The sequence below is a fragment of the Thalassophryne amazonica genome, chromosome 6, assembly GCF_902500255.1.
Source record: "Thalassophryne amazonica chromosome 6, fThaAma1.1, whole genome shotgun sequence".
Classification (NCBI taxonomy): Eukaryota; Metazoa; Chordata; class Actinopteri; order Batrachoidiformes; family Batrachoididae; genus Thalassophryne; species Thalassophryne amazonica.
This window is the reverse complement of record NC_047108.1, coordinates 40,178,569-40,205,464: the sequence shown is the minus strand read 5'-3', so window position 1 is coordinate 40,205,464 and position 26,896 is coordinate 40,178,569. Positions and strand designations below refer to the sequence as shown.

General features: G+C 41.3%; 1 protein-coding gene across 3 annotated transcripts; it reads right to left on the bottom strand.

Moving 5' to 3' along the window:
- Positions 1-288: 288 nt before the first annotated feature.
- Positions 289-22,137, bottom strand: LOC117512079 (tubulin alpha-1B chain). Of its 3 annotated transcripts, XM_034172038.1 has the most exons (6): positions 22,124-22,137; positions 12,102-12,106; positions 2,886-2,893; positions 1,708-1,930; positions 1,477-1,625; positions 289-1,399 (listed from the first exon to the last, which is right to left on the bottom strand). In XM_034172038.1, exons 3-6 carry the CDS (start codon positions 2,886-2,888, stop codon positions 419-421), a joined length of 1,356 nt encoding a protein of 451 aa, XP_034027929.1. In that variant the 5' UTR covers positions 2,889-2,893; positions 12,102-12,106; positions 22,124-22,137; the 3' UTR covers positions 289-418. The 3 variants fall into 3 exon arrangements, with proteins under 3 accessions (XP_034027929.1, XP_034027928.1, XP_034027927.1); XM_034172037.1 differs by lacking the exons at positions 2,886-2,893; positions 12,102-12,106; positions 22,124-22,137 and adding exons at positions 15,331-15,333; positions 16,356-16,361; XM_034172036.1 differs by lacking the exons at positions 12,102-12,106; positions 22,124-22,137 and having other exon boundaries at positions 2,886-2,999.
- Between the last annotated feature and the right edge of the window lie 4,759 nt (positions 22,138-26,896).

Genomic DNA, 26,896 nt, shown 5'->3' with positions numbered 1-26,896 from the left:
TTCTTTATGAAATCACAAAGATCCAGTCTGGATTAAGAATAATAATTTTGACCTTGTTCTCTTGTTAGAGGTAACAATATTTGCCCATTATTACCTTTTCAGAGATATTCTCTACTTGTACCCTTTCTGGTGTACATCAGCTACTGGAACAATTATTTATGCTATATACTTGAAGAATTCTGAGTTTGATAAGCAGATCGATATGAGAAGATCCTGCCAGATTTTCATTGTGTTTACAGATGTTAAAACTTTATATCAGAGGACACCATCAGTTAAATGTTCAGTTTATTCTGATCTTATACACAAACCATTATTTAATACAGAAACACACAAAATGCCAGTTTAAACTCAGTGTTTATTACCAACGGTCAGAAGATCATGCAACACTGTATAATTTATGGACCACGTACAACTACACTTAATACTCCTCCCCTTCCTCCTCTCCTTCACCCTCAATGGAGTCAACACCAACCTCCTCGTAATCCTTCTCCAAAGCAGCCATGTCCTCTCTGGCCTCAGAGAACTCTCCCTCCTCCATACCTTCACCTACATACCAGTGGACAAAGGCGCGCTTAGCGTACATCAGGTCAAACTTGTGGTCCAGACGAGCCCAGGCCTCTGCAATAGCGGTGGTGTTGCTCAGCATGCACACAGCCCTCTGGACCTTGGCCAGGTCTCCACCAGGAACCACAGTGGGCGGCTGGTAGTTGATGCCAACCTTGAAACCAGTGGGGCACCAGTCCACAAACTGGATGGTGCGCTTGGTCTTGATGGTGGCAATGGCAGCATTTACATCTTTGGGCACCACATCACCACGGAAGAGCAGGCAGCAGGCCATGTACTTGCCGTGGCGAGGGTCACATTTCACCATCTGATTGGCTGGTTCAAAGCAGGCGTTGGTAATTTCGGCCACTGAGAGCTGCTCGTGGTAAGCCTTCTCAGCGGAGATGACTGGGGCGTAGGTGGCCAGAGGGAAATGGATACGGGGATATGGCACCAAGTTGGTCTGGAACTCTGTCAGATCAACATTGAGGGCACCATCGAATCGAAGGGAAGCAGTGATGGAGGACACAATCTGACTGATCAACCTGTTCAGGTTGGTGTAAGTAGGACGCTCGATATCGAGGTTCCTACGGCAGATATCGTAGATGGCCTCGTTATCCACCATGAAGGCACAGTCTGAGTGTTCCAGGGTGGTGTGGGTGGTCAGGATGGAGTTGTAGGGCTCCACCACGGCAGTGGACACCTGGGGAGCTGGGTAGATGGAGAATTCCAGCTTGGACTTCTTGCCGTAGTCTACAGAGAGACGCTCCATCAGCAGGGAGGTGAAACCAGAGCCAGTGCCACCTCCGAAACTGTGGAAAACCAGGAAGCCCTGAAGACCGGTGCACTGGTCAGCCTGAGGGCAGAAAGATGATGTTCAACTGTGTGAAACATATTCATTTGTCAAATAGTACTTTTCTCTTGTTTACACACCAGTTTGCGGATCCTGTCCAGCACCAGGTCGATGATCTCTTTGCCAATGGTGTAGTGTCCACGGGCGTAGTTGTTGGCAGCGTCCTCCTTACCAGTGATCAGCTGTTCTGGGTGGAACAGCTGGCGATAGGTCCCAGTGCGGACTTCATCTGAGGAGACAAAACTGTTGTTCAGATGCTGCATTTCAAATGTTTCCTGAAACACATATTGGTAAAAACCGATGAGACGAACCGATGACGGTGGGCTCCAAGTCCACAAAGACGGCCCTGGGGACGTGCTTTCCAGCTCCAGTCTCACTGAAGAAGGTGTTGAAGGAATCGTCTCCTCCTCCAAGAGTCTTGTCACTGGGCATCTGTCCATCAGGCTGGATCCCGTGTTCCAGGCAGTAAAGCTCCCAGCATGCATTGCCAATCTGGACACCAGCCTGACCAACGTGGATGGAGATACACTCACGCTGTGGAAAGAAAGATAAAAAAAAAAATCACTACTCAGTTTGTTTTTCATCGACAAGTAAATGAACATAAACAGATACGGGTGCGCCCCCTGTCGGTCATCAGCAGACACTGCATGAGGAGGCGTCTGACTGCTCCTCAACCCACAGACAACAAAAACCAGGCTGCGGCCCCACAGACACACACTCCACGATTCCATCAAATTCTTTGTCCTGTGCGTTTTAATCCACATTTGTTAACATTAATTCAACACCAGACTGACTGATTTACGTGTTTATAGGCGCGCGCACACAGTCAGTGTGGAATATTCCACTGGCGCGCGCACACTGAAGCACAATGACAGCTGACGAAAAAAAAAAAAAAAATCCACGCAGTCACACCCACTGATGAGTGGACACGCGGGTGTTCTTTAATAATCCACATCTGAAATCATATATTGTGTTTCAAACAGCTGCAAAATGACACATTCACAGATGAAAGCAAAACGTTAACTGCAATTAATTAAAAATGAATTCTGCTTTCTGACGTCTCCATCAGATCCCGGCTGCCTCCCTGCGTCCAGACATATTTTAAAAGGATGGATTATGATTTATTGACTCATTACATATAAAAAAAACAAGATGAGGGTTTTTGGAAAGCTACTGTTTTATACATTTCTATAACACTGAAGCACATTTTTTGTGCAGCCTGTAAGAAACCGACTGAATGAAGCAGCGCTTTGTTCTCTGTGACGTCACAGTCGAATCACTGCTGCAGCCCAAACTGTGCGCTCACAGCGATATTCACCACTAACCAAACACAAATGATGGCTTTCAGATAGATTACACCAAATTACAGACGATTCGTTACAGATAGAAAACATTTAGATGTCATCCAACAAACTGTGCTGACGCTGTGCTTATTTTGAAGTAGTCAGTCAACGTTCCATTAACACACAGCAAAAGATTCAAAGCTTACCATGTTTTCTTTAGAGACACAAACTCCACCGAAGGTAGAAAAACGTGGACAGCTGTGTTTTTTGTAACGTCGCTTGTGGAACCTGGCGGGGTCGATGCAACGACTAACGCCGGACCAGAGGAGGCGCGCACATTTATACAAGCTGTGTTGCCAGGTCCACTGATTAAAAGCAGCTTTGGACTATTGCGTACTATTGGCGCAGCCATTTTACCAAACTTCATTTCTAAATGTATTTATCTGGCTTTCCTGTGGATAGTTATATTTGAGCATGTTTTAATAAACAAAATTGGTTGTTTTAAGATGTGTGTAACAGGTTGGCCCAATCCCAGTCTCCACACTCCCAGACTCAGACTTTGAAGTGCGTTTCCACAAAATGTGTGAGGGTTAGGGATGTCCCAGTGTCACATTGTCAGGTGCACTAGGGCTCTCCTGCAGATTTTTGGAGCTCTTTATGTCCACTTTTCCAAAGTAGTCATTTGGGTAGACTAAGGGAATCAGAGTCAATATTCGTTTGTAATTCCACAAATATTTACCTTGGAAAAAAATTTCAAGGTCAAAGTCCTGTTAGAAGTGGCTTTTCATAAAGCCTCTTTCATACAGGGCCAACGTTGAGTTGCGTAATGGGGCTTATCACATATTACAACAAAAATCTGCCCTATACTCATAAACCACTCCTCATGAGATACAAGAAAAAATAGGGCTGATAAATATACACTTTTCCTATCAATTTTACTGCCCTGGAAACTGTGGCAATAAAATCAGGGGGATACAAATGTTAAAACAGGGTGATACAACAAAAAACAACATTGAAAATACCATGCTTTTCATCCAATCAGGAGCCCCCATTTATCAGTCCCACCAATAACACACCCCCATTTTGTGTTACCCTGGTGACAAGTGCAGGATCCTGATACAGGATCCAGATCATTTCATTCAACCAAGATTTCTGATCAAGATGAGAGAGTTTTAGCCTCCCTAAAAGTTGTGAGACATCAATGAAGTGAACACTCATGTCTTTATAGAGAGACATAAGAACATTCCATAATTTACATGTTTACATGATTTACCTTCGTTATTTGTTCTACATCATTTATGTGTATGATTATTGTTCTTTATTTTTGTTGTAATATGTCATAAATATCTTATTACATGTCTGTTTATTTGGATGAGGGCTGATACAGATACATCGGGGCATGATACATAAACAGATGTGATAAGGTACACGTACTGGCTCCACTGAGCTCATGCAGGCCTACGCCATGTTTATGCAGCCCTATGTGGCAATATGCCAAGGGACGCAAAAGGGTCTGGGAAATGGACAGAAAAAATTAAACCTGTTTAAGTTTTTTGAGGACTTTCAGCGTAGACCACTACGCAAGTCTACACAACACTCCGCTACTGTATGCAAGTCTGTGCAACACTGCACTATTGTACACCATGCCTCCACAATTGTATACAACCCTATGCCGGCCAGGTGAAAAATCCTTTTAGGTTTTTATCAGTACATACCTGCATTGGTAGATTTTTTTTGATCCCGCTGAACTTTGCTTTCAGTGAAGCTTCAAAACCACGGAAGAAGAAGAGGTGGACCAAGCGTCCATGTCCACTATAACTCCTCATGGACGGATCGCCAATGTATGAAATCCATCTGCACGTATCAAATGTATCAAATCCATCCAGGCAGTCTGTAAAAACAGTGTCATGGAGCCAAGCTTCTTCCCCTGGAGCCATTCCTGCATGTAGCACAATGTAACTCTACGCATGCTTGGTGAGAAAGGGGCTTAAGCAAAATTATAGTACAAAATATAGATCAAAATGGCTTTTCAAATCCGGATCAAACTTAGTTTATTCATTGAGCATGCCAGCTTGAACCTCATTGTCATAAATGAGAGAGACTGAGACACTTGACTGAGATTTTGTGGTGTCTGTAAGAGACCAGCAGGGATCACTCATCCTGTTGTATAAAAGGGGCAGGTTTGCCATGTTGGGTCGCAGTGTTGGTGAGCAGGCAGACGAGAAGATTACATGGTTGTTTTCTATTCAGTGTGTAATAAAGTTTGGAGTGTTCTTCTTAAAGTGCAGTCTTTATGCAGACGACCTACACAGTTCTTTTTCTGTTGAAACAACAGATATGCAAAATGTACACCAAATGGGCTTTTCAGTATTAAATTTAAATGTCCACAAAATCACCGTTCCAGATTAGATGCGGGTCAAGCGTGGTCAGATGATAGTGAGTGACAGTCTGCACCTCACTTTCAAATAGGAGAGTGATTGGGGCACGCTTGATTAAGATATAATGGAAAATATACATTAAATTGGGTTTTCAATGTTAAACTTAAATGGCCACAAAATCTGTAATCTGGATCAGATCCAGATCAAACTTTGTCAGTTGATAAAGGATACCATACTACAACCCCAATTCGAATAAAGTTGGGACGCTGTGTAAAATGTAAATAATAACAATACAATGATTTGCAAATCCTCTTCAACCTATATTCAATTGAATACACCACAAAGACAAGATATTTAATGTTCAAACTGATAAACTTTATTGTTTTTGTGCAAATATTTGCTCATTTTGAAATGGATGCCTGCAACACGTTTCAAAAAAGCTGGGACAGTGGTATGTTTACCACTGTGTTACATCACTCAATAAGTGTTTTGGAACTGAGGACACTAATTGTTGAAGCTTTGTAGGTGAAATTCTTTCCCATTCTTGCTTGATGTACAATTTCAGTTGTTCAACAGTCTAGGGTCTCCGTTGTCATATGTTACGGTTCATAATGCACCACACATTTTCAATGGGCGACAGCTCTGGACTGCAGGCAGGCCAGTCTAGTACCTGCACTCTTTTACTACAAAGCCACGCTGTTGTAACATGTGCAGAATGTGGCATTGTCTTGCTGAAATAAGCAGGGACGTCCCTGAAAAAGACGTTGCTTGGATGGCAGCATGTGTTGCTCCAAAACCTGGATGTACCTTTCAGCATTGATGGTGCCATCACAGATGTGTAAGTTGCCCATGTCATAGGCACTAACACACCCCAATACCATTACAGATGCTGGCTTTTGAACTTTACACTGGTAACAATCTGGACGGTCTTTTTCCTCTTTTGTCCGGAGGACACGATGTCCATGATTTCCAAAAACATTTTGAAATGTGGACTCATCAGACCACTGCACACTTTTCCACTTTGTATTTGTCCATTTAAAATGAGCTCAGGCCCAGAGAAGGTGGTGGCATTTCTGGATGTCTTTCGTTTTGCATGGTAGAGTTTTAAATGGTACTTGTAGATGTAGCGACAAACTGTGTTAACTGACAGTGGTTTTCTGAAGTTTTCCTGAGCCCACGCAGTAAGATCCTTTACACAATGATGTCGGTTTTTAATGCAGTGCTGCCTTACGTGTAGAAACTTCTCCAGATTCTCTGAATCTTCTGATTATATTATGGACTGTAGATGATGGAATCCCTAAGTTCCTTGCAACTGAACGTTGAGAAACATTGTTCTTAAACTGCTGGACTGTTTTTTTCATGCAGTTGTCACAAAGTGGTGATCCTCACCCCATCTTTGCTTGTGAATGGCTGAGCCTTTTGGGAACACTCCTTTTATACCCAATCATGACACTCACCTGTTTCCAAACAGGTGTTCTTTGAGCCTTCATCAACTTTCCCAGTCTTTTGTTGCCCTGTTCCAACTTTTCTGAAATGTGTTGCAGGCATCCATTTCAAAATGAGCAAATATCTACAGAAAAACAATAAAGTTTTTCAGTTTGAACATTAAATATCTTGTCTTTGTGGTGTTTTCAATTGAATATAGGTTGAAGAGCATTTGCAAATCATTGTATTCTGTTTTTATTTACATTTTACACAAAGTCCCAACTTCATTGGAATTGGGGTTGTACATAGTGCTCTCAAATATGAAAGACATTTGAACTTTTTTTTTTTTTTTGAAAATTCATTCAATGTTAAAAATAGGGATTTTTTTTCCAATTTTCCTGACTTTGCCCTTTGACCTATGACCTTGAAAATTGAGTCAGTTTTTGCATATCAGGATATAAATCTTCAGCAAAAAATTAATAACAATATATGAAAAAATTGCGAGCTCCGGGCTGTTCACAAACAAACAAACAGCAGCAGCGAAAACATAACCTCCAACTTTGTTGGTGGAGGTTATTATGCACAGCATTGTGACATGAAACTGGTGTTGTGTGAAATAGCTGTTGCGAGGTTGGTATGTGCATACACGTGACTGGGCTGTGTGCGCCATCTCATTTGAGGGCAGGCCCTAAAGGGGTAAAATATGACATAATTTCTCTACTTCCCGGGACAGAAACATGGCACTTTCTCTGAGATTTTGGGCACATTACATGCAAACAAAGTGAAAATACAAAGAAAAGGTAACGATGCAGTGGAAAGTGGACATGTGTTGCAGTTTGTTTATGACCTGGAGCTCAAACGTGTTGAGGCGGTTTTGCAGGCGAGAGAACGGAGCTGCTCTAGATAGCTGTGTAGGCTAACACTTACCGACACGACCTCTCATGTTCGCCTCGTTTTCCCTTTGCCACTGGGAACTGAAAAAAACGGCACTTTTCGCGTCTGCTTCGGTGATTGCAGCCGAAAACAAAACAGTACACCATTTTCCCATGTGAAGTTATGCTGTATATATATTGCACAACAGGAGTGGTTGTCCCCATTCGTGGTCAAATCCCACAATATCACGCAGGGTTCAAATGAGACTGTGCTGCCCTATTAGCTTTGCAAACAAGTCAGGTTTTCCACAGACACTGACCTGTCACTTCCCACCTGGCCCCACGCATGTGAACTGTCCCTCCCTGGATTTGATCAATATGTTGATTGTGCCACTCGGGATGATAAGATTTTAGATAAATGTTATGGCAATATTAAGAACGCCTACAGGGCCAGAGCAAAGCCTCCTCTGTCTAATTCAGATCATAACATAATACATCTGATCCCAACTTACAAGACTGTGTTGAAGAGCAGCAAGGCACAGATCAGGACAGTGTCTGTTTGGTCAAGTGATAACATAGAGGCTTTAAAGGGATCTTTCCTCTGCACAGATTGGGACATTTTTCATACTCTGGACATTGATGAGGCCACAGATACTATAACAGACTACATACAGTTTTGTACTGATTGTGTGGTTACCAGAAAGGATATTATTATGTATCCAAACAACAAGCCTTACATAACCAAAGAGGTTAAAGACTGTACTAACCGTAAAAAAATGGCTTTTAAGAATCAAGACCGGATGGAGTTAAAAACTGTGCAAAAAGAACTGAATCAGATGCTAAGGCATGCAAGGAAGAGGCACAAGGACAATATTGAGCAGAATTTTGCCTCAATGGACTCTAAAAAATTTTGGGATTCGATGAAAGTGGCAGCTAATATGGTAATAAAAAGGAAAAGCTTTGTAACAGATGATGATCAGGAAAAAGCGAATGAGCTCAGTGACTTTTATTTGAGATTTGAGACTCAGGATTTTTCTTTGGATCGTGCTAATATTTTAAATTCCATTTCACCTACTGATTCGCGCCACAGGTTAGTAGTTGATCCAGGCAAAATTAAGTCACTTTTTAGTAGGGTTCAGAAAAATAAGTCTGCTGGCCCAGATGGCATCTCAGCTTTTCTTTTAAAGACTTTTGCAGAGGAGCTCACACCAGCCTGGTGCCCGGTCTTCCAGCAGTCTGTAGATCAGCACACAGTTCCTTTACTCTGGAAAAAGTCAATTATTGTTCCAGTCCCCAAAAACCCTGCCCAACGATTAACAATGATTTCAGACCGGTAGCTTTAACTTCTGTTGTTATGAAATGTTTAGAAAAATATATGGTGTCTATTTTAAAGTCAGAGATAAATTCAGATCTAGATCCCTTGCAGTTTGCGTATAGGAGAGGGCGGGGTACAGATGATGTCATTAAAACACCTTGAAGACCCAAAGGCTTACGCACGTCTTTTATTTACTGATTTTAGTTCTGCTTGTAACACGTTACAGCTCATTTACTGATTTAAAAATTAATTCACCTGTCAGTAAATCCTGTAATTATAAAATGGTTTTATTCTTTTTTAACAGATAGAATTCAAAATGCCAGAGTTAATAACACTATCTCTGATCCTAAAAACATCAGTACTGGCGTACCTCAGGGTTGTGTCAGTTTGCCTGTCCTTTTTACTCTCTATACTAATGATTGCATTAGCCACTTTCATGCAAATCATGTTTTTAAGCTTTCTGATGATACTGCCATCCCCAGTCTGCTTCATAAAGACTCAGATCCATCACTGTACTTTAAGGAGGTGCAGTCTTTCGTCCACTGGTGTGATGCTATAATTTTCTTACCATGAATGTAAAGAAAACTAAGGAGATGATAATTGACCCTCGTTCTATTGGTGATCATACCCCTCTGGTAATCCATGATGAAGAAATTAATCAGGTCAGCTTTTACAGGTATCTAGGCATTTACTTAGATAACCAGTTCAGCTGGGAAACACGTCAATAATTTATGCTCTCGTTTACAGCAGAGGTTATATTTTCTGCGCAGACTCAGGGTGTTTGGGGTTGATCAGAACATCTTGTTTTTGTTTTATCAGGCTGTTTTGGAAAGCATTATCCGGTATGAGATGTCATCTTGGTACGGTAATCTTTCTGTCCAGTTAAAAGCTAGGCTTGCTTGTCTGGTGAAGACTGCTATAAAAGTTGTAGGGAGGACGGGAAACCCTTCCCTGCAGTCCATGTATGAAGGGTCTGTTCTCAAACAAGCACAGCGAGCTTTGTCAGATCCTTCCCACATCCTCTATCCTGAGTATGAACTCCTACCATCTGGTAGGCGATACAGAGTCCCTCAGTGCAAATTGAATCGCTTTAAAAACTCATTTGTGCCTACGTCAATTAGAGTCTTAAATATGGTTCCTGGGATAGGTAGTAGGATTGTGCATTAATGACATGGTGGCATTGTTATTTTAGTGTTATTTATTCACTGTTAGTGTTTTCCTTAACCATATGTGGGAGATGGCTGTGCAATAGGGGTATGTGTTTTTAGGGAGATGTGCAATATGCATGAATTATTTATGTGTGACTGCTGTGTAATAGGGGTATGTGCAATTTGGATATATGTATTAGGGATGTGCAATATGTATGATTGGTGTGTGTATTAAGTTATGTAATATGCATGAGTCATGTAATTATGTCATGGCAGTTTTACTTTTTACTTGTGCAGCTCTTGGAGTCCAAGACAAATTTCCCGGAAGGGACAATAAAGTGTATCATATCGTATCGTATGTGCACTAAGCCTGGTCAGATATTGTGCAGAGGTCAAAAATTCCACTCAACACCGGAGTTACCTGGGGAAGCTCAGAAGTGTAAAAAAGGTAAACATTTGCACACTGCACAGTATGTCTTAATCTACAAAGAAACACTAACAATGGATTAAGATGTTACATAAAAAACCCACACAAAATTAGAGGAGGGAGCCATCAGGAGAGGCTTCCGTCCCATCATTAGGAGGGACAGCTGCCCTGTCATTAGGAGGGTGCTAACTAGAGCACAATAGGTGCTAATTAGAGCTATCGTTTAGTCACTAGCCTATAGCAGTCGGCCTTTCGGTAGGAGGGGTCTGGTTAGGTTTAAAAAACTCCAGCTTTTGTTGGCTTCTGTTTATTCTTCTCTACAAGAGTAAAGACAGAAGTCAGACTACCAGAGCAAAAATTTTAGCTGAGGAAGCTTCTGCGATTTGAAGCGAAACGTCCTCACATCAACCAACCCAGTCCAATCGAAGATTCAAGCTTCTCTACTAAAATTAGAGGAATGCAAGCATATGCTATATTACATATACCATTGCATGATGAAGCTGGATAACTGGTGAAGTAAAATGCAAAATGTCCACTATGCACAGTTTCTTCAATCGCAGGCACAAAAGCCAATTTCATATTCAGGGTTATCTTCTTGTCTTGGTGGCTTTTCTCACTAGTCACTTTCCTGCATGGTCACTCAGTCTTTGGGAACTGCCACCGCCAGACAAATTTACCATACTGTACCACAGAGTTTGTACAGTGCATCCGGAAAGTATTCACAGTGCATTACTTTTTCCACATTTTGCTATGTTACAGCCTTATTCCGAAATGAATGAAATTCATTTTTTCCTCCAAATTCTACACACAATATCCCATAATGACAATGTGAAAATTTTTTTTTGAGATTTTTGCAAATTTATTAAAAAAGCAAACAAACTAAGAAATCACGTGTGCATAAGTATTGACAGCCTTTGCTATGAAGTTAAAAATTGAGCTCAGGTGCATCGTGTTTCCACTGATCATCTTTGAGAAGTTTCTACAGCTTAATTGAAGTCGACCTAGGATAAATTCAGTTGATTGTAAGTTATTTGGAATGACACACACATATAAGGCCCCATAGTTGACAGTGCATGTCAGAGCACAAACCAAGCATTAAGTCAAAGGAACTGTCTGTAGATCAATGACAGCCATTTATAAACTATCACAGAGAATTTTACAGATATTGTTCAGAAGCCATATTGCTGTGAGCAGTGAACATCTGACCATAGGAAGCACATGCTATGTTTCTGTATATACTGCAAAACAAGCAAAAACAGAACCTTCATTTATATTTGCTTTTTAAAAAGGTTTATATAATGGCTGAGTGGATCCTTGTCATTTGATTGGTGTTTTGTATGTCACATCGCATATTAAACAAATATGTAGGACTGCTTTTTTGCATTTACGCAATATCTCTAAAATTAGAAAGGTCTTGTCTCAGAATGATGCTGAAAAACTAATTCATGCATTTATTTCCTCTAGGCTGGACTATTGTAATTCATTATTATCAGGTTGTCCTAAAAGTTCCCTGAAAAGCCTTCAGTTAATTCAAAATGCTGCAGCTAGAGTACTAACGGGGACTAGAAGGAGAGAGCATATCTCACCCATATTGGCCTCTCTTCATTGGCTTCCTGTTAATTCTAGAATAGAATTTAAAATTCTTCTTCTTACTTATAAGGTTTTGAATAATCAGGTCCCATCTTATCTTAGGGACCTCATAGTACCATATCACCCCAATAGAGCGCTTCGCTCTCAGACTGCAGGCTTACTTGTAGTTCCTAGGGTTTGTAAGAGTAGAATGGGAGGCAGAGCCTTCAGCTTTCAGGCTCCTCTCCTGTGGAACCAGCTCCCAATTTGGATCAGGGAGACAGACACCCTCTCTACTTTTAAGATTAGGCTTAAAACTTTCCTTTTTGCTAAAGCTTATAGTTAGGGCTGGATCAGGTGACCCTGAACCATCCCTTAGTTATGCTGCTATAGACTTAGACTGCTGGGGGGTTCCCATGATGCACTGAGTGTTTCTTTCTCTTTTTGCTCTGTATGCACCACTCTGCATTTAATCATTAGTGATTGATCTCTGCTCCCCTCCACAGCATGTCTTTTTCCTGGTTCTCTCCCTCAGCCCCAACCAGTCCCAGCAGAAGACTGCCCCTCCCTGAGCCTGGTTCTGCTGGAGGTTTCTTCCTGTTAAAAGGGAGTTTTTCCTTCCCACTGTAGCCAAGTGCTTGCTCACAGGGGGTCGTTTTGACCGTTGGGGTTTTTACATAATTATTGTATGGTCTTGCCTTACAATATAAAGCGCCTTGGGGCAACTGTTTGTTGTGATTTGGCGCTATATAAAAAAATTGATTGATTGATTGATTGACATGGATTATTCGTCCCATTTGTGTTGCATTGCATTTAGCGTGAAAATGGTTCCATTTACTGTGCAAATTTGGTTCCATATGTTTTGTACCATAGCGCACTGTGAACCTCGCCCACGCACACAGTGTGTGTGTGGGGGGGGTTGAGGGGGAGCTAATCATGGCAGAGTTTGTTTTGCTGACAGATGACGTTTTGAACGAGCTAATTGATGGTGCTACTTCTTCTAAAGCCTTCGTCCCACCGAATACTGAAGGATGAATAATGAGCCACGTAGCTTGGTTTTTTTGGTACGAGTCCAGTTATTCAACAGTTGTGGGAGAATAGTGGCTCTGAGAGGCTCTTAGAGGCAGAATAGCTGGGTAAAGGGTAAACAGATGAACATGACATGAAATACAGTCATATAGTTATTCATGTTAGTGCAAATGATGTTAAGATGAAGCACTCAGAAGTCACGAAAATGAATATAGAGAGGACTTGTGACCTTGCTAGAAGGTCATGTCGGCATTGTTTAATAGTCTCTAGTCAGCTGCCCTCCCGGGGTGGTGATGAGGTTTTTAGCAGTCTGATATCGTTAAATAGGTGGCTGGCACAGTTTTGTACACAACACAGCTTTAGTTTTGTCGATAAATGGCCTTCTTTCTGGGGCCGGCATGATTTGCTGATGCCGGATGGCTTTCACCCGACTGGGGAAGGCGCTGCCATCTTGTCTGCAAATATAGATAGGGCTCTGCAGGGAGGGTAACACTAGAAGTATACAGCAGGTCGCAGAGCAGGGGATGAATGTGGGTGTGGGATCCACTAGTTTAGCGGGGAATTTAGTGCAGACAATCCAAGGTGGTGATAATGGGGTTTTTTTTTTCGGTAGGGAGATTTATCAGGTTGAGACTGTGGCCTGCTCCTGTAGACGTGTTCAAAGAAATTATAGGGGGATATGTTTTTCAAATTTAACACCTATTACTATATTGGATCACACTGGAATTGAGGATGGCCTGCTGGCTGTTCCTGCTGAATTAAATATTTCGTGTCTGATGCCTGCGATCCGTGTGGAGTGTTTCAGGCCTAAACCTATTTTCAGGTACTTCAGAAATGTTACTTTGGAACCACCTGTAAACGCAAACAGTCCAATTGTCAACTCTGCCGAGGTCCTTAGTTTGGATTTTATTAATATCAGATCACTGTCTTCAAAATCTATGTTGATCAATGATCTAATTGTGGATCACCATTTAGATATGATTGGTTTGTGTGAAACCTGGCTTAGGCCTGCAGTTGTCCTTCCCCTGAATGAGGCCTGCCCACCGGCATACACATTTAGTCATGTTTCCCATGGAGCGAGTCAAGGCGGGGGTGTTGCTTTTATTTATAGGTCTAGGTTTACTTTAACTGTTAGGGGTCACAAGTATAAATCATTTGAGCATCTGATTCTCTGCTCTGTCCATGATGCTACATATTGTCTGGGGACAAGTATGGACATCAGTCGTGTTATTTTGTCATTGTTTATAGGCCCCCTGGCCCACATTCTGAATTCTTGGACGAATTTGGTGTGTTTATCTCTAACTTGTCAACTAGTGCTGATAACATTTTGATCATTGGTGATTTTAATATTCATGTGAATAGGCCCGCTGATCCCCTGTGTAAATCATTTATGGAAATTGTGGATGCATTGGGATTTCAGCAATGTATTCAGGGCTCGACACACATTGTTGGAAATACCCTGGATTTGGTTCTTCTACGTGGTGTTGCTGTCACGAATATTGGTATCTTGCCCCTTGCATCAGTGGTCTCTGACCACTCACTTATTAGGTTTACATTTACGCTGCCACGTTTAGTGGAGCAACAGCCTTGCCTGTGACTGCAGTGACGCATTAAACCTTCAACTAGGACTGAACTCAAAGCTAGATTGCCTTATCTTTTAGCTTCAACTTTGCAGAATGCTCAACCAGTAGACAGTATGGTGGATAATCTAAACTCAGTACTCAAAACTACACTTGATAAGATTGCGCCTCCTCTATTAAGGCCTTGCCTACCCAAAGTGCAGTCGCCTTGGTTCAATGGTTACTTGCGGGACCTCGGGCAGAAGGCTGGATCGCAAGTGGTGTAGCTCTAAATTAGAGGTGTTCCACCTTGCATGGCATGATGCAGTCGTAGAGTATAAGCATGCATTATGGACTACAAAGTGAGCCTACTATTCAGATTTGATCAATAAAAACAAGCACAACCCGAAATTTTTGTTTGACACGGTAGCATTTCTTATCCATGGATGGTCAATTGTTAGTCATTCTCCGTTTGTAGCTCAGGATTTCTTGGATTACTTTGAGAAGAAAATAGAAGACATTAGATTGTGCATATCTCAGCATGCTTTGGCTGAATCATTGTACCCTGCTATAGAGGTGGGTGTTATCAATGGGGTGACACTGAGATTTACAGAATTTGATACTATTTCACTAGATGTGCTGGCGAAGCTCGTGACGTCTGCAAAAAGCACAACCTGTTTATTTGATCCTATACCAACAAAGTCGTTTAAGGACTTATGGCCCATTCTTGGGCTGACTGTGCTGGAAATTGCTAATCTTTCATTAACCTCTGGTTCTGTTCCTAGGTGTTTTAAATCTGCAGTGATTAAAACATTGCTTAAGAAATCTAGTCTTGACCCTGGTGTATTGAATAATTATAGGCCGATATCAAATCGGTCATTCTGCTCTAAAATTCTGGAAAAAAAGTGGTTTCACGGCAGCTTCTGGACCATCTTACTGAGAATGATCTTTTTGAGCCACTGCAGTCTACTTTTAGAAAACATCACTCCACAGAGACAATGCTTATTAGAGTGGTGAATGATTTTCTGCGTGCAATGGATTCGGACACCACAATGGTTTTGGTGCTTTTAGATCTTAGTGCTGCGTTTGATACTGTGGATCATCGTGATTTACTTGATAGGCTGGAAAATTACTTTGGGGACCTAACTGGAAGTGTCCTTGCTTGGTTGACGTCATACTTGTCCAGTCGTTCTCATTGTGTTGTGTATAATAACACTACCTCTGGTCTTGGTGAAATGAAATTTGGGGTTCTACAGGGGTCTATGTTAGGCCCCTTGCTTTTCTCACTTTATGTAGCACCTCTTGGGCATATTCTGTGGCATTATGGGATTGCCTTTCATTGCTACATGCACTTTTTTTTTTTTTTGCCAGCTTGCACTCTGCCGAGACGGACGCACTTTTCTCTTCTCCCTCCCTCCTTATCTTTCCTGCTTCTGTGGCATGTTGTCTGTGAGGCTGCAGCTTTGCTCTTCTGGAAAACGACAAAAATGGATCTGTTAAAGTGGTCTTTGAACGCAATTGACACTATTTTTTCTACAAGACATTCGGGGGCTGGGCATGGCGCTGGTTGACCGGAAAATCAAGAAAGTGGAGGCAGCTTTGATTGGGCTGTCCAGACTGCCCTACATGATTGATTTGATTGGGAAGGCAGTGGCTGTGCAGTCGGCGGGTGTTAACCGCATGCTGGAAAACATCTCGGGCAGGATTGCAGCTCTGGAAACCCGCTTTGACCGTCTGTAAAGACCACATTCTACATTCAGATGCATTGAGAGCCACTCTGTTCTCAGAACTGTGGAATCTTTCAGGCATCTGCTAATCTGGATATTTATTTGGCCTGAGACTTTGATACATGCATTTATCTCTTCCAGATTGGATTATTGTAATGCTTTATTTTCTGGTCTGCTGCAGTCCAGCATTAGGGGTCTACAGTTAGTGCAGAATGCTGCTGCCAGACTTTTGACACAAGGTAGAAAGTTTGACCACATTACACCCATTCTGGAGTCCCTTCATTGGCTTCTGGTTTCTGCCAGATCGAATATTAAACTCCTGTTGCTGGTCTATAAAATTGTTCATGGACTGGCTCCTTCCTACCTGGCGGACTTGGTCAAGCCCTACGTACCGGCACAGCCCTTGTGTTGGCAGGGCGCAGGGCCTCTGTGTGTTCCAAGGGTGAATAAGAAGTCTGTGGGGTATAGAGCCTTCTCCTACCATGGCCCTACTCTCTGGAACAATCTTCCTGCAGCTATAAGGCAGTCCGACACGGTGGAGACTTTTAAATCAAGACTGAAGACCCACTTTCTTAGACTGTCTTATCATTAATTTATTCTGTTTTTATGTTTGCTTTATAATGTCTTTTTATTCTACTGTGTTTTACCTTTTTATCATGCCCTTTTTGATTTTAATTTACTCTATTATAAATTGTGTGTTATGGAAAGGGCTTTGGGGCAACTCTGTCGTGACATGGCGCTATAAAAATTAATAAATTGAAATTGAGAATATTCAACTAAACTAACGAGGCTGTTAATGCGCGCCGTCCACAAGACACACGTCAGGCAGGACACACACGCAGGGCTGGCTGGACACGGCCCCAACAAATGTGGACATGATCAGAGCACCCTGCTTCTCATTCATGTCATTAGTTTGTGACTATGGGTCATCTGCAGAGGAACAGACGGTTCATACTTGATAAGAGGGATTCAGTGAAATGCTATGTTTTTTATGGTATGTGGTTTAATTGTTTTTAAATACGTCCATCTCTTCATTGATTTCAGGCATTTTTCTGCACTGTTTATAGGCCAGCAATGGTAGCTCAGTGATAAAATTTTGGAGTGTTTTGGATAAAATTTTAAAGTGCAGGTACGAATGGGTGGCTTGTATTTTTTTTCCACAGCAGCGGCACGATGTGGCTCCACACGTACCTGCTGGTTTTTATTTTTTATTTATTCCACAGCAGCGGTGCAATGTGGTTCCACATGGACCAGCTGGTTTTTATTTTTTATTTATTCCACATCAGCGGCACGATGTGGTGCATCTCGTCCCATGAAACACAGAGCAGGAACACACTGTGTTCCTGCTCTAAAGACACCATCGCGTGCATGAACCATCACACTGGCATCGTGCACACCTGCCCGTCGGCGTGATGTTTCGTGGTTTGCTCATACGAGCTGTTTCACCATGAGTCAGCTTGAGTTGTACTTATTCGAACGATGTGTGAAGGGGCCCTAACCACTATTAATATGATGGGAAGGGACTAAATTCAGTATTTTATGGATTACTGAGCAAAAAGGAGACCTGTTAGTATTTCACATATATTTAAACATATTGCATTTGAAATATATGCCACTCCTCCTATTGATACCCTAGGAGTACCTAGCAGGGTGCCTGATGAATCTAAACTGGTGGTTCTAAATTGCAAAAAAACGTGAATGGAATCAATTATGTTTATTTCAATGTGCAAAGATGAACAATCTGACCATAGACTGTGTGACTGGACGATATGAATAATTTACAGCCATTTCATTGAGTGCTCATTTAAACATTTTATTCTAGCAAAAAAAGAGTAGTAAGTAAATTTCTTCCAAACAATATTGCATCTTACGGCCCTGTAAGTCCAGTCAGAGCCCTGACTGGACTAAAGAGGTGCTGAGGGACTGGCTATGAATTTGGTATCAATAACCTAAAAGTTGACTGAGTTGGTAGACCATTTTGGCAAGTGACAGGGCTGGTACCTTAATTTCTATTTTATTTAAATCACCTTGACTTCAGCAGTACCAGTACTGGTCCTTTGTATAAGACATTTGTCTCCCAAATGTATCAACACTGCCTTAGACACCAAATTAGGGGTACTTTCCCCTTATTAAATGTTACAACGCTATCTAAATTTTTTAATCTTCCAGCCTGAGGCAACAGACCTGGGAGAGGATGAGGATGAAAACCGATGTATTTTTTATTGCCTAATTAAAATATTGTGCTGCTAAGTGTTAACACATATAGGCCATGGTTCTTTTTTCTTAGAGATGAATTCTGTGTTTTTATTTTAGTTTTTCTTTTATCAATTTTATTATTAACTTTCACTGTTATACTGTGTAGATTCTTTCCATGATACAATGGGCAATGATGAATGATTGCTACTCTTGATGTGGCAACGAAGTACTGTTCACATCAATTTTGCTATTGATATAGGTAATGCAATGAAGTAACCGTTAATACACCATTGGGGGTACAGGATTATGGGGCTTTGTTTTGTCTAAAAGAGGGAGTAGCTAGTGTGTCTATAATTCAATTTGCCCGTACATGGAGAGACTCTGACATCACACACTTGCATTAATTTCTCGCTATATCACAGCACACTGCAACTGCCAATAATTTTAAAGTTAATTTAATTAATGAATTAGCTTATAATGCGCCAAATCACAGCAAAAGCTGTCTCAAGGCACCTTACATAAAACAAGTCAACACAAAATTTAATAATAATTAAAAATGAATAAAATTTTTTTCAAATACATAAAAACAGAAGTAAAAGAATAAAACAAATAAAAATCAAATCAAATCAATTTCATTTATATAGCACCAAATCACAACAAACAGTTGCCCCAAGGCGATTCATATTGTAAGGCAAAGCCATACAATAATTACGTAAAAACCCCAATGGTCAAAACGACCCCCTGTGAGCAAGCACTTGGCTACAGTGGGAAGGAAAAACGCCCTTTTAACAGGAAGAAACCTCCAGCAGAACCAGGCTCAGGGAGGGGCAGTCTTCTGCTGGGACTGGTTGGGGCTGAGGGAGAGAACCAGGAAAAAGACATGCTGTGGAGGGGAGCAGAGATCAATCACTAATGATTAAATGCAGAGTGGTGCATACAGAGCAAAAAGAGAAAGAAACACTCAGTGCATCATGGGAACCCCCCAGCAGTCTATAGCAGCATAACTAAGGGATGGTTCAGGGTCACCTGATCCAGCCCTAACTATAAGCTTTAGCAAAAAGGAAAGTTTTAAGCCTAATCTTAAAAGTAGAGAGGGTGTCTGTCTCCCTGATCCGAATTGGGAGCTGGTTCCAGAGGAGAGAAGCCTGAAAGCTGAAGGCTCTGCCTCCCATTCTACTCTTACAAACCCTAGGAACTACAAGTAAGCCTGCAGTCTGAGAGCGAAGCGCTCTATTGGGGTGATATGGTACTATGAGGTCCCTAAGATAAGATGGGACCTGATTATTCAAAACCTTATAAGTAAGAAGAAGAATTTTAAATTCTATTCTAGAATTAACAGGAAGCCAATGAAGAGAGGCCAATATGGGTGAGATATGCTCTCTCCTTCTAGTCCCTGTCAGTACTCTAGCTGCAGCATTTTGCATTAACAGAAGGCTTTTCAGGGAACTTTTAGGACAACCTGATAATAATGAATTACAATAGTCCAGCCTAGAGGAAATAAATGCATGAATTAGTTTTTCAGCATCATTCTGAGACAAGACCTTTCTAATTTTAGAGATATTGCGCAAATGCAATAAAGCAGTCCTACATATTTGTTTAATATGCGCATTGAAGGACATATCCTGATCAAAAATGACTCCAAGATTTCTCACAGTATTACTAGAGGTCAGGGTAATGCCATCCAGAGTAAGGATCTGGTTAGACACCATGTTTCTAAGATTTGTGGGGCCAAGTACAATAACTTCAGTTTTATCTGAGTTTAAAAGCAGGAAATTAGAGGTCATCCATGTCTTTATGTCTGTAAGACAATCCTGCAGTTTAGCTAATTGGTGTGTGTCCTCTGGCTTCATGGATAGATAAAACTGAGTATCATCTGCGTAACAATGAAAATTTAAGCAATGCTGTCTAATAATACTGCCTAAGGGAAGCATGTATAAAGTGAATAAAATTGGTCCTAGCACAGAACCTTGTGGAACTCCATAATTAACCTTAGTCTGTGAAGAAGATTCCCCATTTACATGAACAAATTGTAATCTATTAGATAAATATGATTCAAACCACCGCAGCGCAGTGCCTTTAATACCTATGGCATGCTCTAATCTCTGTAATAAAATTTTATGGTCAACAGTATCAAAAGCAGCACTGAGGTCTAACAGAACAAGCACAGAGATGAGTCCACTGTCTGAGGCCATAAGAAGATCATTTGTAACCTTCACTAATGCTGTTTCTGTAGTATGATGAATTCTAAACCCTGACTGAAACTCTTCAAATAGACCATTCCTCTGCAGATGATCAGTTAGCTGTTTTACAACTACCCTTTCAAGAATTTTTGAGAGAAAAGGAAGGTTGGAGATTGGCCTATAATTAGCTAAGATAGCTGGGTCAAGTGATGGCTTTTTACATAATGGTTTAATTACTGCCACCTTAAAAGCCTGTGGTACATAGCCAACTAATAAAGACAGATTGATCATATTTAAGATCGAAGCATTAATTAATGGTAGGGCTTCCTTGAGCAGCCTGGTAGGAATGGGGTCTAATAGACATGTTGATGGTTTGGAGGAAGTAACTAATGAAAATAACTCAGACAGAACAATCGGAGAGAAAGAGTCTAACCAAATACCAGCATCACTGAAAGCAGCCAAAGAGAATGATATGTCTTTGGGATGGTTATGAGTAATTTTTTCTCTAATAGTTAAAATTTTATTAGCAAAGAAAGTTATGAAGTCATTACTAGTTAAAGTTAAAGGAATACTCAGCTCAATAGAGCTCTGACTCTTTGTCAGCCTGGCTACAGTGCTGAAAAGACACCTGGGGTTGTTCTTATTTTCTTCAATTAGTGATGAGTAGTAAGATGTCCTAGCTTTACTGAGGGCTTTTTTATAGAGCAACAGACTCTTTTTCCAGGCTAAGTGAAGATCTTCTAAATTAGTGAGACGCCATTTCCTCTCCAACTTACGGGTTATCTGCTTTAAGCTGCGAGTTTGTGAGTTATACCACGGAGTCAGGCACTTCTGATTTAAGGCTCTCTTTTTCAGAGGAGCTACAGCATCCAAAGTTGTCCTCAATGAGGATATAAAACTATTGACGAGATAATCTATCTCACTCACAGAGTTTAGGTAGCTACTCTGCCCTGTGTTGGTATATGGCATTGGAGAACATAAAGAAGGAATCATATCCTTAAACCTAGTTACAGCGCTTTCTGAAAGACTTCTACTGTAATGAAACTTATTCCCCACTGCTGGGTAGTCCATCAGGGTAAATGTAAATGTTATTAAGAAATGATCAGACAGAAGGGGGTTTTCAGGGAATACTGTTAAGTCTTCAATTTCCATACCATAAGTCAGAACAAGATCTAAGGTATGATTAAAGTGGTGGGTGGACTCATTTACATTTTAAGCAAAGCCAATCGAGTCTAACAATAGATTAAATGCAGTGTTGAGGCTGTCATTCTCAGCATCTGTGTGGATGTTAAAATCGCCCACTATAATTATCTTATCTGAGCTAAGCACTAAGTCAGACAAAAGGTCCGAAAATTCACAGAGAAACTCACAGTAACGACCAGGTGGACGATAGATAACAACAAATAAAACTGGTTTTTGGGACTTCCAATTTGGATGGACAAGACTGAGACAAGCTTTCAAATGAATTAAAGCTCTGTCTGGGTTTTTGATTAATTAATAAGCTGGAGTGGAAGATTGCTGCTAATCCTCCGCCTCGGCCCGTGCTATGAGCGTTCTGGCAGTTAGTGTGACTCGGGGGTGTTGACTCATTTAAACTAACATATTCATCCTGCTGTCACCAGGTTTCTGTAAGGCAGAATAAATCAATATGTTGATCAATTATTATATCATTTACTAACAGGGACTTAGAAGAGAGAGCTCTAATGTTTAATAGACCACATTTAACTGTTTTAGTCTGTGGTGCAGTTGAAGGTGCTATATTATTTTTTCTTTTTGAATTTTTATGCTTAAATAGATTTTTGCTGGTTATTGGTGGTCTGGGAGCAGGCACCATCTCTACGGGGATGGGGTAATGAGGGGATGGCAGGGGGAGAGAAGCTGCAGAGAGGTGTGTAAGACTACAACTCTGCTTCCTGGTCCCAACCCTGGATAGTCACGGTTTGGAGGATTTAAGAAAATTGGCCAGATTTCTAGAAATGAGAGCTGCTCTATCCAAAGTGGGATGGATGCTGTCTCTCCTAACAAGACCAGGTTTTCCCCAGAAGCTTTGCCAATTATCTATGAAGCCCACCTCATTTTTTGGACACCACTCAGACAGCCAGCAATTCAAGGAGAACATGCGGCTAAACATGTCACTCCCGGTCCGATTGGGGAGGGGCCCAGAGAAAACTACAGAGTCCGACATTGTTTTTGCAAAGTTACACACCGATTCAATGTTAATTTTAGTGACCAGGTGTAACCAGGTGTCATTACTGCCGACGTGAATTACAATCTTACAAAATTTACGCTTAGCCTTAACCAGCAGTTTCAAATTTCCTTCGATGTCGCCTGCTCTGGCCCCCGGAAGACAATTGACTATGGTTGCTGGTGTCGCTAACTTCACATTTCTCAAAACAGAGTCACCAATAACCAGAGTTTGTTCATCGGCGGGTGTGTCGCCGAGTGGGGAAAAACGGTTAGAGATGTGAACGGGTTGGCGGTGTACATGGGGCTTCTGTTTAGGACTACGCTTCCTCCTCACAGTCACCCAGTCGGCCTGCTTTCCCGGCTGCTCGGGATCTGCCCGGGGGGAACTAATGGCGGCTAAGCTACCTTGGTCTGCACCGACTACAGGGGCCTGGCTAGCTGTAGGATTTTCCAAGGTGCGGAGCCGAGTCTCCAATTCGCCCAGCCTGGCCTCCAAAGCTACGAATAAGCTACACTTATTACAAGTACCATTACTGCTAAAGGAGGCCGAGGAATAACTAAACATTTCACACCCAGAGCAGAAAAGTGCGGGAGAGACAGGAGAAGCCGCCATGCTAAACCGGCTAAGAGCTAGTAGCTGCGCTAAGCTAGCGGATTCCTAAAAACACGCAAAGTGAATAATGTGTAAATAATTTAGAGGTGATTCAGCAGAGGGAGTGCTTTAGTTAAGGCACGTGAAGATTATACTGTGAAACAAATCGTTATCTAGTTAACTAGATCAATCTAACTGTGCAGATTAAACAGCTAACAGATACAGCAAAACACAGCTGTGCTCCGGAACAGGAAGTGATACAATACCGCAGTGAGAGCCAACCACCAGTAGAGGCAGGATTCCCAAAATCCAAAAAGAAAAACTATTCATAAGAAAGAAAATAAAAATAGGTTTTGAGTCTTGACTTGAAAATGTCCATGGACTCAGACTGCCTCACAGTCGCAGGAAGACTGTTCCACAGGGTGGGTGCACGATACGAAACGGCTCTTTGACCTGCTGACTTCTTCTTCACCCTGGGAACACAGAGAAGTCCCGCATCCTGCGACCGCAAAGCCCAGGCCAGCACGTAGAGTTCCACCAGATCAGGTAGATAAGATGGCGCCAGTCCATGAACAACCTTATAAGTCAATAGCAAAACCTTAAAATCTGCTCTCACAGAGACAGGGAGCCAGTGCAAAGATGCCAAAATGGGTGTGATATGTTCAGATCTTCTGCTACGTGTCAGAAGTCTGGCGGCAGTGTTCTGAACCAGCTGAAGATCCCTAATGCTGGACTGTGGTAACCCTGAAAATAGAACATTACAATAATCTAGTCTAGAAGAAACAAAAGCATGAATCTGTTGTGTTTGCTTTGTGGTGGTCATTCTGATAATTTCATGATGGACACTTAAAGATTCCCGTGATACTTGATGAGCGCCCTAATTTTCACTATTATTATTTGCTTCTCAACCTTTGTATCTGATCATTGCCTCATTCCATTTGATATGGCATTGTCATTGTTGTTGGTTGAGTGCAACAATGTCCGATGTATCCAACAGATGTATCTTCAGGTAAATTACAGGGGAAGTAATTAACTTCACATCCAGTGATCCTATGAATTTAAAGATCAGTGACAATTTGAACTATTTGGATATAACACCTTGAATGGTAGTTCCCTCACACCTATGTGCCCCTGCCTTGTTGGCATGTTGTATCAGGCGAGTATGGAAGGCTGGATAGCTCATGACAGGTAAGATCCCACCTTATACCCTGGGACGACCTAACAGGCAGAGTCATGATTACTTGATCTTGTTTCAGTGAGGCCTTGACCATAGTCTGGCTACATGGGCACCATAAGGGAGCATCAGGATGGGGTCAGTTGATGTACCTACATGTTTGGCAGTACATTGACTTGATTGGGATATTGGATCATACATGAGAATTGAATTATTATGCCAAAATTATCTTAATTGTTGACATGACAGATTCATGTCAAGAGTGGGAGTTGTTAGATAATATCTGTGTTAATTCCTTATTTAAATTTTTTATGTTAGTTATCAAATACTTGCTTTTGTTATCTGTATAGAACTGCCTGGAACCTGGTTTTAACTGGTTCAAAGTCTCAACAGACAGTTAAGTTTAGCTTCCATTATGCATGTGCAAGCTTCAGATATTGTCTTTTATAAAAACCACTTGTTGGCTCAGTTCGGGGGCTCTTACAAGATGGAGCCCCTGTGTGGGACACATCTCTGGGGACCCAGGCCTGTTTTTCATGGTGACTTTGAATTAATATAAAATTGAGAAATAGTTCAACTTTGTATTTTGTGAGGGACAGCATTACAATAAGAACCGGGTTGGACTAACACCATGATGATGTTTATCTGGCACTGCTAATTTATGAAAGAGTGACAGAAAATGTCTAGATGCAACCAAGAGATGATGCTGCCAACTATGATGATGAGTTTGAAGTGTACGATTCTGGTCCTACTGTTTGATCATTGTGATTAAAATGTGATGAGTGTGTACAGAAAACCTCCATGAAATTGTACAATTCTGATGTAGGAAATTATGGTTAAACAGGAGGGAAATGTTATAAAAGTTAATGTTGTTAATGCTATGTCAAATACAGTATATTTACCATTATAATTGTCTTAGTAATTGATTGAACAATGCCATGGAAGTGTACAAAGGGCACAGATAAGATTGATGAGGCATTCATCAGTGCATGATGAACAAGAAGGAAAGGACTATTCATCTGTTTGTCTTATGCTATATGATGAGGCGAGACAATGTTCATCAGTACATGATTGACGACCGGCAATGGACTTTGAGAGTGACTGTCTTATACTATCAAATGATTTCACTGAATGTACTTTATAACACCTTGGGACTGTATAGAAGTGGCATGAAAAGTGAATGTACTCGTATTTGTCTCCAGACCTACACTCTGTATGACAACTACCTTTAAAGCTTTAAATAAAAGATCTTATAAACTGAAACCTGTTTCTCATTTGTTGCCTGTGTCAAAGAGTTTTTAGGTAGGTCCTAACAGAGGCTCATCTCTGAAGTTCAAAATTTAGCAACAGTGTGGGGCAGTTTGTGTACAAGGTACTACGAAGACAAATGAGGATTTTAGAGGCATGGTTGTGGTGAGGATGAGGCTGTTAAAAGCCCATTATCCAAGCACCTGGTGCTCTGAGGACAGGACAGGTTATTTTGGACAGGTTATTTTGGACAGGCTATTTTGGCTCCGCTCTCTCGCGCACTTTGTTGTGACAGTCCCACCTGTTTTATGCGCCGGACGCTGTATATAAAATAATTATTTTGTAGCGGAATAATCCTTTTCTGTCAGAGCTTGGCAGTTGAAATCACAGAGTACTGTTTCCTCTGGACCCTTTTTTTCCGCTCTCTGTCTCATATGCTGAGGTGGAGAATGTATTTGGAACAGCTTAAAAGGTAAGGATTTGGAATGTTTTTATTGTTATAGCTTGGTAAAACAGTTGCATGTTCATTCCTTCGTTATAAGCAGCTGTAAAAGTATACAGCGACACAAGCCATTCGAGGCTGGATGGGGCTCAAATGGCAGGTCAGTCGTGGCCCATAAGAGGCTGATACGTGGCACATGTGAGGTACAGAGAGGCACATTGAGGCACCTTAGTAGCGGATACGTGATAGCTTAAAATGTGGATCATTCTTCGAATAATCATTGACACACCCATGCGTGGCTCATTATTCATGGCTTATTATTCAGTGGGGCCAAGGCTTAACACACACACACACACAAAAAGAAAACAAATCCACACGCTGTAAGGCGTCTGGAGGCAGGAAGGGCCATTAGGCTGAAGAGGATGAAGTTAGGATGAAAACCTGGTCAAATTTTTGAGGAAGTACACAAAGTTTTTTTTTTTTTTTTTTTTTTTTTTGAAGTACACAAAGGCAGTGCATGGCCTCACAGACTACGTCAGAATTATTTTTGATCTAATTGACGTCAAAGCCCCAGTGACGAATACCAAAATGTAAGTCTCTTTTCTGTTGTTTATAAATGAATAAAATATGAAATGACAAGGATCTATTTTTGCCGTTATATAAAACAAATATGTTTTTCCATTCTTTCAATGGAACAAATATTTCATGAGGTGAAAGATGGAACACACAATTCAACGAGCCTTGTTGAA

What these genes read in the sequence shown, in the direction of transcription:
- LOC117512079 (XM_034172038.1), bottom strand. An exon ending in CTTGGAGCCCACCGTCATCG is followed by an intron (nt 1,626 to 1,707) that starts GTTCGTCTCATC and finishes TTGTCTCCTCAG; the next exon opens with ATGAAGTCCGCACTGGGACC. An exon ending in TGGACAGGATCCGCAAACTG is followed by an intron (nt 1,400 to 1,476) that starts GTGTGTAAACAA and finishes TTCTGCCCTCAG; the next exon opens with GCTGACCAGTGCACCGGTCT.